The sequence below is a fragment of the Bombus vancouverensis genome, chromosome 7, assembly GCF_051014615.1.
Source record: "Bombus vancouverensis nearcticus chromosome 7, iyBomVanc1_principal, whole genome shotgun sequence".
Taxonomy (NCBI): Eukaryota; Metazoa; Arthropoda; class Insecta; order Hymenoptera; family Apidae; genus Bombus; species Bombus vancouverensis.
In genome coordinates this window covers 8,380,128-8,393,305 of record NC_134917.1, presented here as the reverse complement: position 1 = coordinate 8,393,305, position 13,178 = coordinate 8,380,128, and the positions used below count along the sequence as shown (strand labels likewise).

Genomic DNA, 13,178 nt, shown 5'->3' with positions numbered 1-13,178 from the left:
TGTTCGCTTTCAGTACGTTAGCAGTTGAAACTCGAATAAGCACGATGATCGCGGCTCTTATGTGGCTCGATGTTGCATGTGCACATGCTGTCTGTGAAACAATAACTATAATTAATTTCTTCTGCGGTTTCTTTCATGTCTAATTACGAATTAGTAATCAGAAGGGTGCACGGCATATGACTGATGAAGCGCAGCGCATTGTCTTAATTTCTCTGGCAAATAAATTAAAATAAAGTTACCATCGTAGTTCTATAAATGACAATATATATTCTGGTTTATCGGTTGTTAATTCATGCATTGAAAAAGTAGCATGACGAAGAACACTGTAATTGGTCTATAACAGGAAGTTGATAGATCGTTAGAAGAACTGAAGATTTGTTTTTGCAACGAGTATTGTGTAACATGCACCATATCCGGATACTTCAAGATATTTTATAATGTGCTAGAATCACGTTATTCTTTGTATAAAAACTGAAGAAAACATCTTAAATTGTGACTGTGAAAAGAATTGGTTAAGAAGTTTACTTATCATTTGTGACGTTTTATAGGCCAGATTTGCATTTTTGCTACTAGCTTGTGTTAATAATGAGAGTTATTGGACACTAATAGACACGTATTGAACACGGGGTCAAATACGCGCTGTACTTCTACATTGATTAAATAATTGTAAATTATTCGAACTGCATCTTTATTGTGTTAAATAAATCAAATTACATAAATTAAATATTCTCGTTGACCTATTATATCAATATTTTCGTTCATTTATTTGCCTGTACGTAAAACGTCTATTAAAAAATGTTCATTGTGTCACATATAGATGGTACAAACATCTCGAAATTCATTCCCGCATATTTTGCAAAAAAAAAAATCTTCAATAAATATGAAATAAAATATGACACAAAAACTTTAAGTTTTTTCATATTTCAATTTTATTAAAGAGACCTTTATAAACCGCACTAATGATGACGTCTACATTTACTGATTTACGCGACACGAGACACGTTGAACGCTGCAGCTACGTATCGTATCAAAATGCAACGATCACGTTTCTAGAACTGCAAGAAATACGTATATTACTATACCGAGGTCAGGATGCGTAGTAAAACGCAGATACGACGGACATGTAAATTAGAATGCAAAGTTCCGAGATGGACAGAATTGTTATGCAATAACGATGCAGGTCCACGAATTTAATGTGGAGCAACGTACGTAATATGCTAACTACCGCAAAAGCGGGTAGAATCAATCTAGCCATAGGAAACAGCGGTGACGTAGTCAGCCATATCGGTGCAATTAGCAGATAAGGGATTATAATTCCAAGATCATGTTGATGTGCATTTCTGATGCGAACCACGTCCTCGTGACCTCCTCCGGTAGGACATAAAATTATGTCGGTACTTGCAAACCACATTTTGTCCTCCTCGCTGTGAATCACCTGTGAAAAATCGATCAAAACGATGCGTTCCAATTATGGACTTGTAAATATTATTACGTTAAAAAATCTATTATCAATAATCTCTCCTTCGATAATCAGACTTGGCACTTTTTGCCAAGAACATAAATACGTATGTAATCAAGTGCTTAAGTACGTTCAGAACTACTTTCGTCACGATAAGCGGCGTGGCGTAATATAAATAATGATCAAAAGTATTTCGTGTTTTTATTGATGTCAACTTTGAAATGTCTAAATGTATGTTAACTCTGATTTGTCTGTTAGGTAATTTTGATAAGACAGGAAATATGTATTTTATAATATTCGATCACGAAATATCTCATCAAGAGATAACAGTGTATCTTGAATATACTTAGTCATACACCTACAGACACAGAAAAGATATTAGATGGTAGTATTTATACTAGAATTCTTATCGTTATAACTACGATATTCAAGATCAACTGTTATTGATTTCTTAAATCTGCTAATCAGTTGACACTTAGACATATGGCAGAATAGAAATCGTATTGGTATACAAGTAATGATTTTGAGAAATTAAATTTAATCATATATTTCTATAATAACTTTAATCTCTATCATGATATATTTTCATGATGTAGAAAAAATATGTATAATGAATTTCTTACAATAGTAAACGTAGAATACTGTTTTAGGAAAAATAACACTGAACTAAATTATCTTTTTGATTTTTAAAAATCTTGAAAATTATTTCCATGATTGTCAGCCAGCCATCCATGTAAACATAATATAATTTAGTTTTGACACACATATAGAAGATTAGGAATAAAGAAATTATTACGTCGAAGAGATTGATAGTCGAATGATAAATTATCACATACATACGTATCTCCCGGTTAAGAGATTATAAACGACCAGACAGATTTTTTATTGATATCTAATGCTAGATCAAAATAAGGATTATATAAGGAAAATAAGGATATTTTACCCGTCTGGTGGCTCGTATTCGCCCAGTGAACCACGTCAGGGCGTTCATCTTCAGAATGAGAACGCATGACCACCAAACGTAAACGACCCACAGCTCTTTCACCTCGTTCGCAAGATTGTTCTCCATTGTTTCACGTTAGCCGTCCAGCTGGCTTCGTACCGAGAAAGAAAACGCGAAGAATGGGCGACGTAGCTCGTTGTTTCCTTAACGTTTCATTCATCTCATTGCGTGCGCCATTCCGTATCTCGACGAGCAAGAAGGGGACCATTTATCAGTGTCGTGATAAAGCTACGATAATGGTGGTCAACGAACGACGGAGATAAATAAACACAAAAAGGAAAGAAGAAAAAAAGAAAGACTAAGAATGTACCAAAGTATGGAAACACGAGGCGTATTTCAAAGTTAGTATGAACGCGAGTACGCGAGTGGAAAGTCGGTTAAACGAGAGGAATCGACGGATGGAGCCGTGTTAAAATTCACTTCGCATGGATTCGTTGTCGTTCGCTGCTACCAGACGACTGACTACCTCGAAAACCGGTGTCCCGAACGTGATCTCGCTTTCTACAGTCCCATTTGGAAGTCAAATCGATGCGCGCCACGCTGATTCTTCGCTGGAGCACGTTTCGGAAACGTCGCGGCATTTGTTTCGAACGAACTCGTTTATTTTCCTCGGTGGAAACACGGCCGCGTTAAAAAGTTCGGGAATTGTAGGACACGTGGTTCGTGCAGCAAGTTTCCGCCGTTGAATTGAATAGCTTCGTGCTGACACGATGCTGAGAAATGCGAGTTTGTGAAGTTTTCGTGTTATTGTGAGATTGGCTTGATGATTTTTGGAAGTGTGAAACGTTGATTGAGCAAACGTATAGCGAACTCCAGATATTCTTTTTGTTTGAAATCTTGAGAATATTAAATATAGTGATAGTAATTATCAAAAGTATCCGGTTGTTATATAGGTTTGTTATATCGTTGAATTGAATTTTGGAAAATAAAATTTTGTTTGTTAGCTCAACCAGAACATTTTGACCGCCACTATAAGAGAGATAAAAGCATGTCTTCTCGTTAGTACATGTATTGATACTTCCATTTAAGAGCTTTTAATGTACATGTCTCTTACAACAGTTATCCTAAGATTCTTTATCACGGTCAATCGATGAATCCGATCTACTAAGAAACCATTAATCAGTAATTTATAATTCCTTAAAAAGAAATTACTGCCGATTTTATCCCTTTAACCCATAAGCATTTCTATTTTTTCTTATACTTTCTCCTTCTCGATCTTTCGCATTTCAAAGATAATTATCAGTTTAAATAATTCAAATAAATTTAATAAACACCTATATCTTTCTGAATATTTTCATAGAATGCTCTATCGAATAATAAATTTCAAAACTTTTTCGCTAGAAATGGCTTAGGAAACTTATTGCAAAACATAATTCGATTAGTTATCGTATTTTTAATTACTAGGTTGCCCAAAAAGTTTCTTTCGTTTCATAAGGAGATAATAGATGAACAACAATTTCTGTTTTATATTATTTTATTGAATTAGGTATGATGCATTTCGTTCTATTTCTATTATTATGTTCGTGCATAATTGAATAAACTAATATAAAACAAAAAACATTGTGCGTCTATTATTTCTTTATAAAACGAAAGAAACTTTTCGGACAATCTAATAGAATTAGAATCATTTCTAAAGGAAATTCGAAAAACTTCACACGATCCGCACTTTTCCTCCCACCAAGAAAATAGCATCTAATTAAAGTGAAATTTTCGTAGAGTATGCAAATTTACTGTCACGTTACAAACGCCACTGGGCGATGTTGCTCTTTTTAATGTTCGCCTGTATCGACACGTCGATCAGATTATTTCCGAGGAAGAAATCCGTTGCGGCGATGTTCGTTTCCTTCCACCATTCCTCTTGAAATTTGTACGTGAGATTTCTGTTAACCGAGTCGGCCATCTGCCGCAGTCCGCCGGATAAATTAAAGATTATGTCTAGCGGATACGGTGTTAATTCCGCCATCACCGCCCACAATGGATTTTGACTGTTCCGGGACTTCTTCGGACCCATGATAACTTTCTCCAAATATTTGAACAGCCCTTCCACCGTTTGTTGATTGCCCCAGGCTTGAGACATCGTTGGCCACAGCCAGTCGTATTCTAGAATAAAATTAATTTACAAGTACGATTCGCGAAGTAAAATTGAAATGATATTGAAAATAAGAACGAGTACTGTGCACATTATATTTCTAAAATCCTCTTCTTGGATATTTAAATAATATAAAGTATATGTATAATATAAGTGTATGTTAAAATAAAATACCTGATGAACTAAGTACAGCTGGCTGAAAAGGTATTACCTGAATATTTTATACTAAAGTATATATTTTCGCAATATAATTTTATTTTGAAAATATTGAACAACTAATGTTGAGAAGAATAATAAATATTTGTAAAGAATAGATTTCTCGTAGTCTCTCTTCTTTAGTATTTTATAATTTTTGATAAAATGTTCTAAATATCTAACATGGTCAAATGCTTTTATGACCAACTGTATAAAATTCAAGTAAAATTAGAACTTTCATTAAGCCAATTTTTATATCTGGATGAATCTGCATATTGACCTAGGTAATTTCATTGGACGGAGGTTGATAGTAAATTTACCATTAACGGTGTGCTTGTCGCCGTAGCAAATTATCAAGCGTTTCCCTCCGGTCCAAATATCATTCAAGGTCGGACCCAGACCTTCGACCCCTCTATCGGGTTTTAGAATCAAGCCTTCGAATTCTTGCAAGAGGATCATGGCCAATCGACAATGCCTGTTCGGTCTATCTTCAAATCCCACGGGAAATCTAAAAGTAACACAATTCCATGTTGAACATCGTTTCCCTCCAACTATAAAATATGCAGTTATTCTACTACATAAATATCACCAAATTATTTCAATTTTTCTCTCAATTCTTATCCTACAATAAGGTCATACATGACTTTGGAACAAAAATTTCCTTTCAATTGTTAAATACACGATATAAATATGTTGACCTACTACACTTAATTTCATAGCCATTTGAAATCAATTTGCATTACGAGCACCGAATTGTTCTCTCGGTATTATTGATCCGTAAGTCGTCAGTGTTGCATTATATCGCCAATTTACCTATGAAAATCCATGATGACCACTTCTCCCCTAGCGACGTTCAGAAAGTTTCTCACGTCTTTGATGATGGCCGAGAGAGGGGTGATCCGGATGACATCATGATTGATCCAGAATCTGCTTATGTGATTGTCCTCTTCGATGGCAGTGCCGTTCGGAATTGACGGATAATAACCAACCCTGATGTCTAGATATCTTATACCGTGCACTAATTGTGTCCATATATCGCGATCCTGTGTCAAGAGGTATCTTTGAAACGCGTCCCGCCTCGTCAGGTCACCGTGCTTGTAACATCCGGAATTATGCGTTCCGGGTATCATTAAACTTCCTATCGGAAGCATTCCTAATTGCCTCCTGAAAAACATAGCAAATCTTTTTTATATAAATTTTCGTAAAGGAAGATATTCTTCCTTAATAAAATTTAGATTTAAGAATTTATTGAGAAGAAAATCTTCCAGTAATGTTTGTTAGAAAAAATTTCGCAATGATATTTGTTGGAAATTAAAGAAAATGATTTGAGTACAATTTGAAAAAATAGATTCTTAATTTTAATTTCATATAAATTTTCTTAATGAGGAAATATTCTTTCCGAATAATGTTTATTGGCAAGTGAAGAAACTAATTTGAATAATGTTTGAAAACTTATGGAAGATAAGTATATTACCTCAAGTCGTACATCCATGTTGGCCAGATTTGTAAGCAGGAACTGGTAAGGATAACTCCATCCTTGTAAAGGGCAGCATGGTGTTTCAGGCAATGTGGACCAGGAAGCGTCGCGCCATCCTTGGTATCCCATCCACCCGGAAGTGGTGGACGACCCACGGTGATATTCGTTCGATAGTAACCGCGTGGATATTGCAGCGAAGTCAAAGTCAGCTTAGGCTTCACCGTTTTATCTGGAAGCGCGATATCGATGGTTGCGTCGACCGATATCGAAATGGTTACTTTTGAATTTTAAACTTCGATGAAATTGAAGAAAATACACGCTTTTGTTCACTTGAATGGTTCGTGTAGCTTCTTTTGAATAAATTCATGACATATGACGTATATAAAAAGTAATTGCTATAGAAATGGAAAATAAAAATTATCGAAGATAAAGAAAGGAGAATAACGAAACTATAGATTAATTAGCATCGATAAGACAGGATTTAATCCTTGAATCACTAGTTACGACGTTCAAGAGAAGCAAACAAAACTTATTACTATGTGCTGGGTCAGCAGTGAACACCTTGATGGTATCTGGGTATCCTGTGCCCGATGGACAATCGAGATCCCAATTTACTTCGAGCTCAGCGTCGACCACCTTGTCGCTGGCAGCGATTGGTCTCCACAATGAGGAGACTGTCAGCCATACTTTTCCGCATTGTGCTGCCAATGCTAAAATCACGAGTGTTATCGTCAGCAATCTTTATCGATCGAATTACACGATCCAAGCTATTAAGAATATTGCAAGTGTAATACGAGAAGCACAGAAAATTTAGATTTACGCTCACCGATATCGCAAAATAAATGAAGAAGCAGCAATATTACACCCTTCAGCATCATCGAGTGATACTATTTTATCCAAGCTTCCCGTATAAACCGTACTCCAACGTTCAGTGTCAAAGATTTACCTATATTTATAAATAAGGATAAAAATTCAATTCTAAAAATAATCGAAGTTATGAACCTCTCGACGAAGGTTCCTATAGAACTAGATAATTTAATTCAGCAATAAACGAAGATGTAGATTTTTTATTTAAAATATGAAACTTTTTTTATAATATCAATTTTTACAGTGTTCTGAGTCTAGCTACCGACTACTAGAATGTCTTATTACTTGAAAGAAACAAAAGTTCGACAAGGGTCGTCTTTGTTACGAGTTCATCAATTTCTTTTACTTTTTAGTATAACTATACCGTACCGATTTCAAATTACGATTCCCACGAAATCTAATACCATTCGATTAACCAAAATCGAAACGAAAAAAGAAAACAATAAAAAGCGAGATGAAAATACGAAAAAACCGAATCCGAACAGCAGAGCAACAGCAAAAGCACTTACACGTAGCGCGCACACTCCGCGAGCCACTTCCGACGCAGCGAGTCGATCGCCAGGAGTCCCTCGAGTCCTGGTTCTCCTTGCTTCTCGATGGCCGATCGAGCATTCAGTCGCGCTTCGTTGCCCGCCCACGGAAGCGTCGCCGCTTTCCCGCGTCGCTTTCTTGGCCTGCAGCTTTTCAAGGCGATCGCAAACCGCTCGATCGGCTCATCGTCCGGCGTGGCAAGCGAACAACGATCGATTCGCGGAGTACCGTAGGCCGTACAGAAGCGACACAATGAAGAAGAAGAATAGGAATCGAACGCTCGTTATCCTGCTGGTCCAACCGATCCGGTCGTCTGGAGACAGTCCAGTGACTGAACGATAGACAACCGAACGACCCGTAACCGGACCAGTTTAATATAGAACCCGCTCGCTTATGGGACATTCAAGCACATTGTGCCATCCTTCCATCACTTCCTCGGACACGTCAATTGCTCGGTGGGGACCACTAGGCTGTCCTCGTCGTCCGTCCGATGGAACGTGTTCCGTTTTTCTCTGTCCACCGTTCGATCATCCTATCGACTGCCGTCCAACCATCGGGGGTCAGACCCGGTCTGACCCGCCGGCATTAAACACCATTTCCTGCGTATGCCGTGGAATATATAGTTTCGAGACAACGACTACGGAGGGAGGGCGAACAGATCGGAGAGTACGCGCCGGGCACCAAGCATCGACGGATCCCGGTTCATCGGGGTTTGGGGACGGATTCTGATTCTACATTGAATTATCACCCTCGCTCGTGGCTGAACAAGCGGGGAGGAAGGGACGGCAGTCGTGAGAGCTAACAGGATGATGATTAGGTACAGGTGCAGCCAACGAGGCGACTCGATTTATCGTTACTCCGCGTTCGATGATGTTTACCGAGTACCGACTATGTATCCTTGGTGTGTATATTCAAGCCATAGGCTTCTCTCGAAACTGTTTATCATTCGCGGTATGTGTTTTTCGAATAATTTTGGACGAACGGGAAGATTCAATTTAGTGGAAATTAATTTTTTTTTTTTTGGATTGTATTCATTGGTGTAGAATGTTTGACATAGAATTACAGAGATTGTTATATGATCAGGCAATATCATGTTTTGCCTGCGCTGTTCCGATTATACGTAAATAGTTTAGTATTTCGTAGTAATATACACACGAATGGTTAAATAGTTTATTCATTTGTTCGATAGTGTGAATTTTAGAAAATTAAACGTGTTGTAAAATTGTGTAGTCAATGAATTAGATTCTCTGACACGTTTTTATCGAAATTCTGTCTTCCTTAATAATTAGGAGGTAGTACATGTATTCTGCTACTTTTTACGTAAACTCTAATTATAATTTAATTATGCATTATTGACTTTTTTCATAGTAGAGTTCATTAAAATATCTTCAACAAATGACTTGAGATATTACCTAAAAATATATATATATATATGTGTATTTCTATTTTAAGCTCTTGTCAAAGAACAAAAACGCGAATGCAATTCGATGTGAAAATTCTATTTCTACCATTTAGCCATGTCGATGTTCTACATACAAAGAAACGAAGCGATTGATTAAATGGTACACGCAATAAAATAAAAAAAACTCTATAACTCGTTTAGTATAACAGATATACAATTTATTTACAGTCTCACGCGAGTACAAAATAACAATGATTTGTATGACGGACGCAAATGTGAGGACAAAGCGTCGAAGAGGATTGATATCGATTGCAACGCGCGAAAAATAAATTAAACGCTTAGAAGAATTCTTCTCGTCTTGATCGTCGCATTTCTTTCTCTCGCTCTAAATAAATAATTAGTTAATCCTACAGAGAAGTATGTATATTACAGTGCCTGGGTACAATTAGATACAATGACCCGCGGCTTCTTTCTATGCGCACGCGCGCGTACGCGTTAACCCAACTCCTTAATTACTCTTATCGCGTTAAACTCTTCTAATCGGCGTTTACGGTACAGAGAAGGACGTTAATACGATTTGATTCGTTGAGGTAGATAATTTAATCAGTCTATGAAGCTGCTTTGTCGGTCGGTTTGCTCGTTATTGGCATCAATTCGCAAAATTCGGTTCCGGCGCATTCTATTGAGTCGAGCTGAACGTTAACTTCCAGTTGAGCCCTAGCTGGACATCGAATGCGGCACGACCATAAGCCGGCAGTATTAATACTGAGCGTCTCCAGTTCGAACTTCTTCGGTATACGTGTAACTGTCGGAAATTGCATTACTTAGTTCGTTCGAGCTTTCACAAAAGTTCTTCGATCTTGATCAGTCTATCAATAGTATACAAACAACTTTACTTAATTTATCATACCAGAAACTACAATTCGAAAGATCATTCTGCGAATATGTTGCTTTCTATCTGACCAGGTACAAACGTTGAAGAGGGAAGGATGTTTTGGTAAATTGAACGTCAAGCCTCATGGCTGATCAGCGATCGCGTCACCGCGAAGGCGAGTGAATTAATTCGTAACATGATTATATGCCCGTTTACTTTACCTACAACCTATCAAATAAATTAAATTACTCGGCTACTCGCGAGGTTGGTGTGAATTACACGTTTCACACGCAAGAACGAACGACGAAAATTGTTTAAAGAAATTGTCGTTGAATTGAGTAACTTGCTGGAAGATGAATTCGACCATAAAATATAATCGACTCGATTCCTCTAACGAAAATTCTAGGTATTTCATGGAAACTCTAACGAATACTTATGTACAATTTAATGATTTCAAATTTAATGATGTCAAAATTGTTTCAAGAGTCTGAAAAAATTCAAACAAAAAACTATGCTCTCCTCTAGAGACGCATTAAATGTCTTGTTTCCTTTCAGTCTCTTCTTTTCTAAAAAAGATTCCCAAGGAAATATTCATCTTTATCGAACAATGAAAGAAAATGACGGTCGATGAAAGTACAAATTAAGGTCTTATTTTTTTCTCCATCAACATCGTCATTTTCTATTGTTCTTCTTATGGAATGTATCTTCTTAATGCGACGAGTTAGTTCGCTCGTTGCGTAAGAAGATTTAACAGTTCGTCGTGATCCATACTGTTCAACGTTTGTATATCGATACCCAACGCGTTCGCCACGCTCTTCATATCGAGGCCGAAGCTCTTCAACAGCTCGATGAAGTCCATTTCCTCGCCGGTGAACGGGTTGTGCAGCTTTGGGCAGCTGTGATTACACTGCGGCCAAGTGCAACGTTCGATTAACCGGAAGTGGCAGCCCTGGACACACTTCCGTTTGCCAGATGGTATCACCGAGCGCTGCGGTCTGGTACCGTTGAACATGCCTGTATGGTTGCTGTCGTTGTTCTGCTTGTTACCCTTCCGACGACCTAGAATTTCAACGAATTTCAGATGATCCATTTCTTCAAATATGTACATTCTTCGACGAATACGATAAAAGAAATGGATAACGGAGAAAATGTAAAGCGTGTTCGGATTAAATAATCTGAAAACATTTTCACGTAAGAAGCTAATATGTTTGGGAGAGATATGTTAATAATTTTGTTCAAACATAGAATTTTTCATAAAAAATTAATTTGTTAGCAGGGTTTTGTCAATAAAGTAGTGGCAAAGTGATTTTGTAGACTGAAAAATGTTACCCCTTCTAATTAAAGTAGCATGGATTGCAAAAATAAATATCTCAACAATTGTAAAGAACTACAGTACGAGGTTACTTCAAAATAATTATTAAAAAGATTATGCAGAAGTTATAAAAAGTTATAAAACCAAAAGAAATATCAAAGATATAATGTAATATTTTGCATCCATAATTTCTCACTTAGTAATTCTTATCTATATTATATATTATATTTATATATACTATATATTATATATATTATATTATATATTATATTTATATATATTATATATTATATATATTATATTATATATTATATTTATATATATTATATATTATATATATTATATTATATATTATATAATAATTTACCTGTAGATTTTCTGCGCTCATGTTTCTCCTTCTTCATCTTCGATATCTTATTTCTGTCCCTGCGTTTGCCTTTGTGCTTCCGCCTCTTCCTCTTTTTGTTCTCCCTGTCCTGCATCAGGGCGTTAGACGAAATCTTCCTCTCGATCGATTTACCGATCATCGACGATCTGACTTTTTGCAACTCCGCTATGAAGTCGCTCTTTCCGCTTCTTCCCGGTTCAAACGAAGTTCCGTTTCCCTTCGTCAGACCGGATCGTAGTAGCTTCCGCAATGACTTCGCGCACGGCTGGTTCGTCTCAATTGGCGAACGAGTGCTGAAATTAACAGGGACGAAGTCAGTTCGCTGCCAGTTTCGCGTTGAAGCAAGTGAAACAGCGGAAAATGAAAGAAGAAGCGCTTTGTGTAACTTTTGTTAGAAAGTACAATATACAACAACCTGGCTTTTGTTGTTCAGTATTTTGTAATATGATGATGTAAATTACAACATGTATTACACAACTCGACTTTTGTTTATTAATTTAAAATTGTTATATGGAATAGGATTTATGAATAAGTAGAAAAAGATGAAAAAATATGCAGGATATACATAAGTTAGATGCAAGATAAAAAATATGTAAATTAAAATACTCGTTATAATACACTGTTCAGAATTACTACAAGGTCGTCCTATATTTCACTTTAATTTTCAGTGTCTATATATTCTATTTTTGATAATTGTTTTAAAGACAATTTTTATTACAATTTCATCTCATTTTAATAACATGCCAATCTCTTTTTCTGTCAAGCTTATAGGACTCCTTTACTTTTGTTTGCTTAATTAATACACTAAGATCGTTCATAATAGCGACCTCTTAATTATTGTACATACTGTTAAAAGATGAAGCAAACCTTGAATGTGTGTATTCATAAAAATATTCATAAAAATAACTTACGTAAACATATACAATCGAATAATATAGTACAATTTGATTTATACAGAATACTTCGTTACCTTTTTTATTTTGTATTCTTGGAAAAATTAGTTTTGGAAAAGACTTGATACTCACTCGTTTCGACGGTTCCCAATCGGTATTTGCTCCCAACAGTGCAACGCCTGTGCCAAGGAAATCTCATCTATTTTCACCAACTGCCAATCTCTTTTCGTCAGAACGCTATGACTAATACAGCTCGGGGCAAAGACCGCGCTAACGTTTTCAAATGTCTGTCGCAGACTGTCACCCATCTTGTGTATATAATCCCATTGTTGCTTAGTCACCGGTGCACCCACGTTATCCGCCGACATCTGCGCCTCATCAAACAGCCATTGGAAGACGAACAGCGGCGCTACGAATTTGAAAATGAAAAACAAACATTTTCATCTATTAATTATTTTACACCGAAATTTCGTCGTATATTTTATATTAAGTTTGACGCGCAACTTTTTCCCTCTGAAGGTCTCAACATGACAAATTTGGAAGAAAAAAGGCCTTTGAATTTTTGAGAACAAATATTTTTCTCGCTCAATTGGTTTACAGTGAAATTTGCTTAATGATTAGCCTTTTTGTCAAATATTTTATATTATACTCGAAACAAGCATCGCGTCTTCGTCTTAGAATCGTCGAT

At 36.5% G+C, this 13,178-nt stretch overlaps 2 protein-coding genes across 2 annotated transcripts in view; both read right to left on the bottom strand.

Annotated features, from left to right (window-relative positions):
* Positions 1-13: 13 nt before the first annotated feature.
* Positions 14-3,333, bottom strand: LOC117159078 (uncharacterized). Its single transcript, XM_076620201.1, has 3 exons — positions 2,403-3,333; positions 943-1,435; positions 14-91 (listed from the first exon to the last, which is right to left on the bottom strand). The coding sequence occupies exons 1-2, from the start codon at positions 2,526-2,528 to the stop codon at positions 1,088-1,090; spliced, it is 474 nt and encodes a 157-aa protein (XP_076476316.1). The 5' UTR covers positions 2,529-3,333; the 3' UTR covers positions 14-91; positions 943-1,087.
* A 122-nt stretch (positions 3,334-3,455) lies between these two features.
* LOC117159076 (palmitoleoyl-protein carboxylesterase notum) overlaps positions 3,456-13,178 on the bottom strand; it is a 38,131-nt gene continuing 28,408 nt past the window's right edge. The window contains exons 6-13 of the mRNA XM_033338604.2: positions 12,623-12,899; positions 11,577-11,890; positions 10,693-10,956; positions 6,760-6,933; positions 6,221-6,452; positions 5,560-5,910; positions 5,067-5,254; positions 3,456-4,562 (exon numbers count right to left, since the gene is read on the bottom strand). Coding sequence (XP_033194495.2) covers positions 4,201-4,562; positions 5,067-5,254; positions 5,560-5,910; positions 6,221-6,452; positions 6,760-6,933; positions 10,693-10,956; positions 11,577-11,890; positions 12,623-12,899 — 2,162 coding nt within the window. The 3' untranslated portion in view covers positions 3,456-4,200. The remainder of the gene's footprint in view (positions 4,563-5,066; positions 5,255-5,559; positions 5,911-6,220; positions 6,453-6,759; positions 6,934-10,692; positions 10,957-11,576; positions 11,891-12,622; positions 12,900-13,178) is intronic.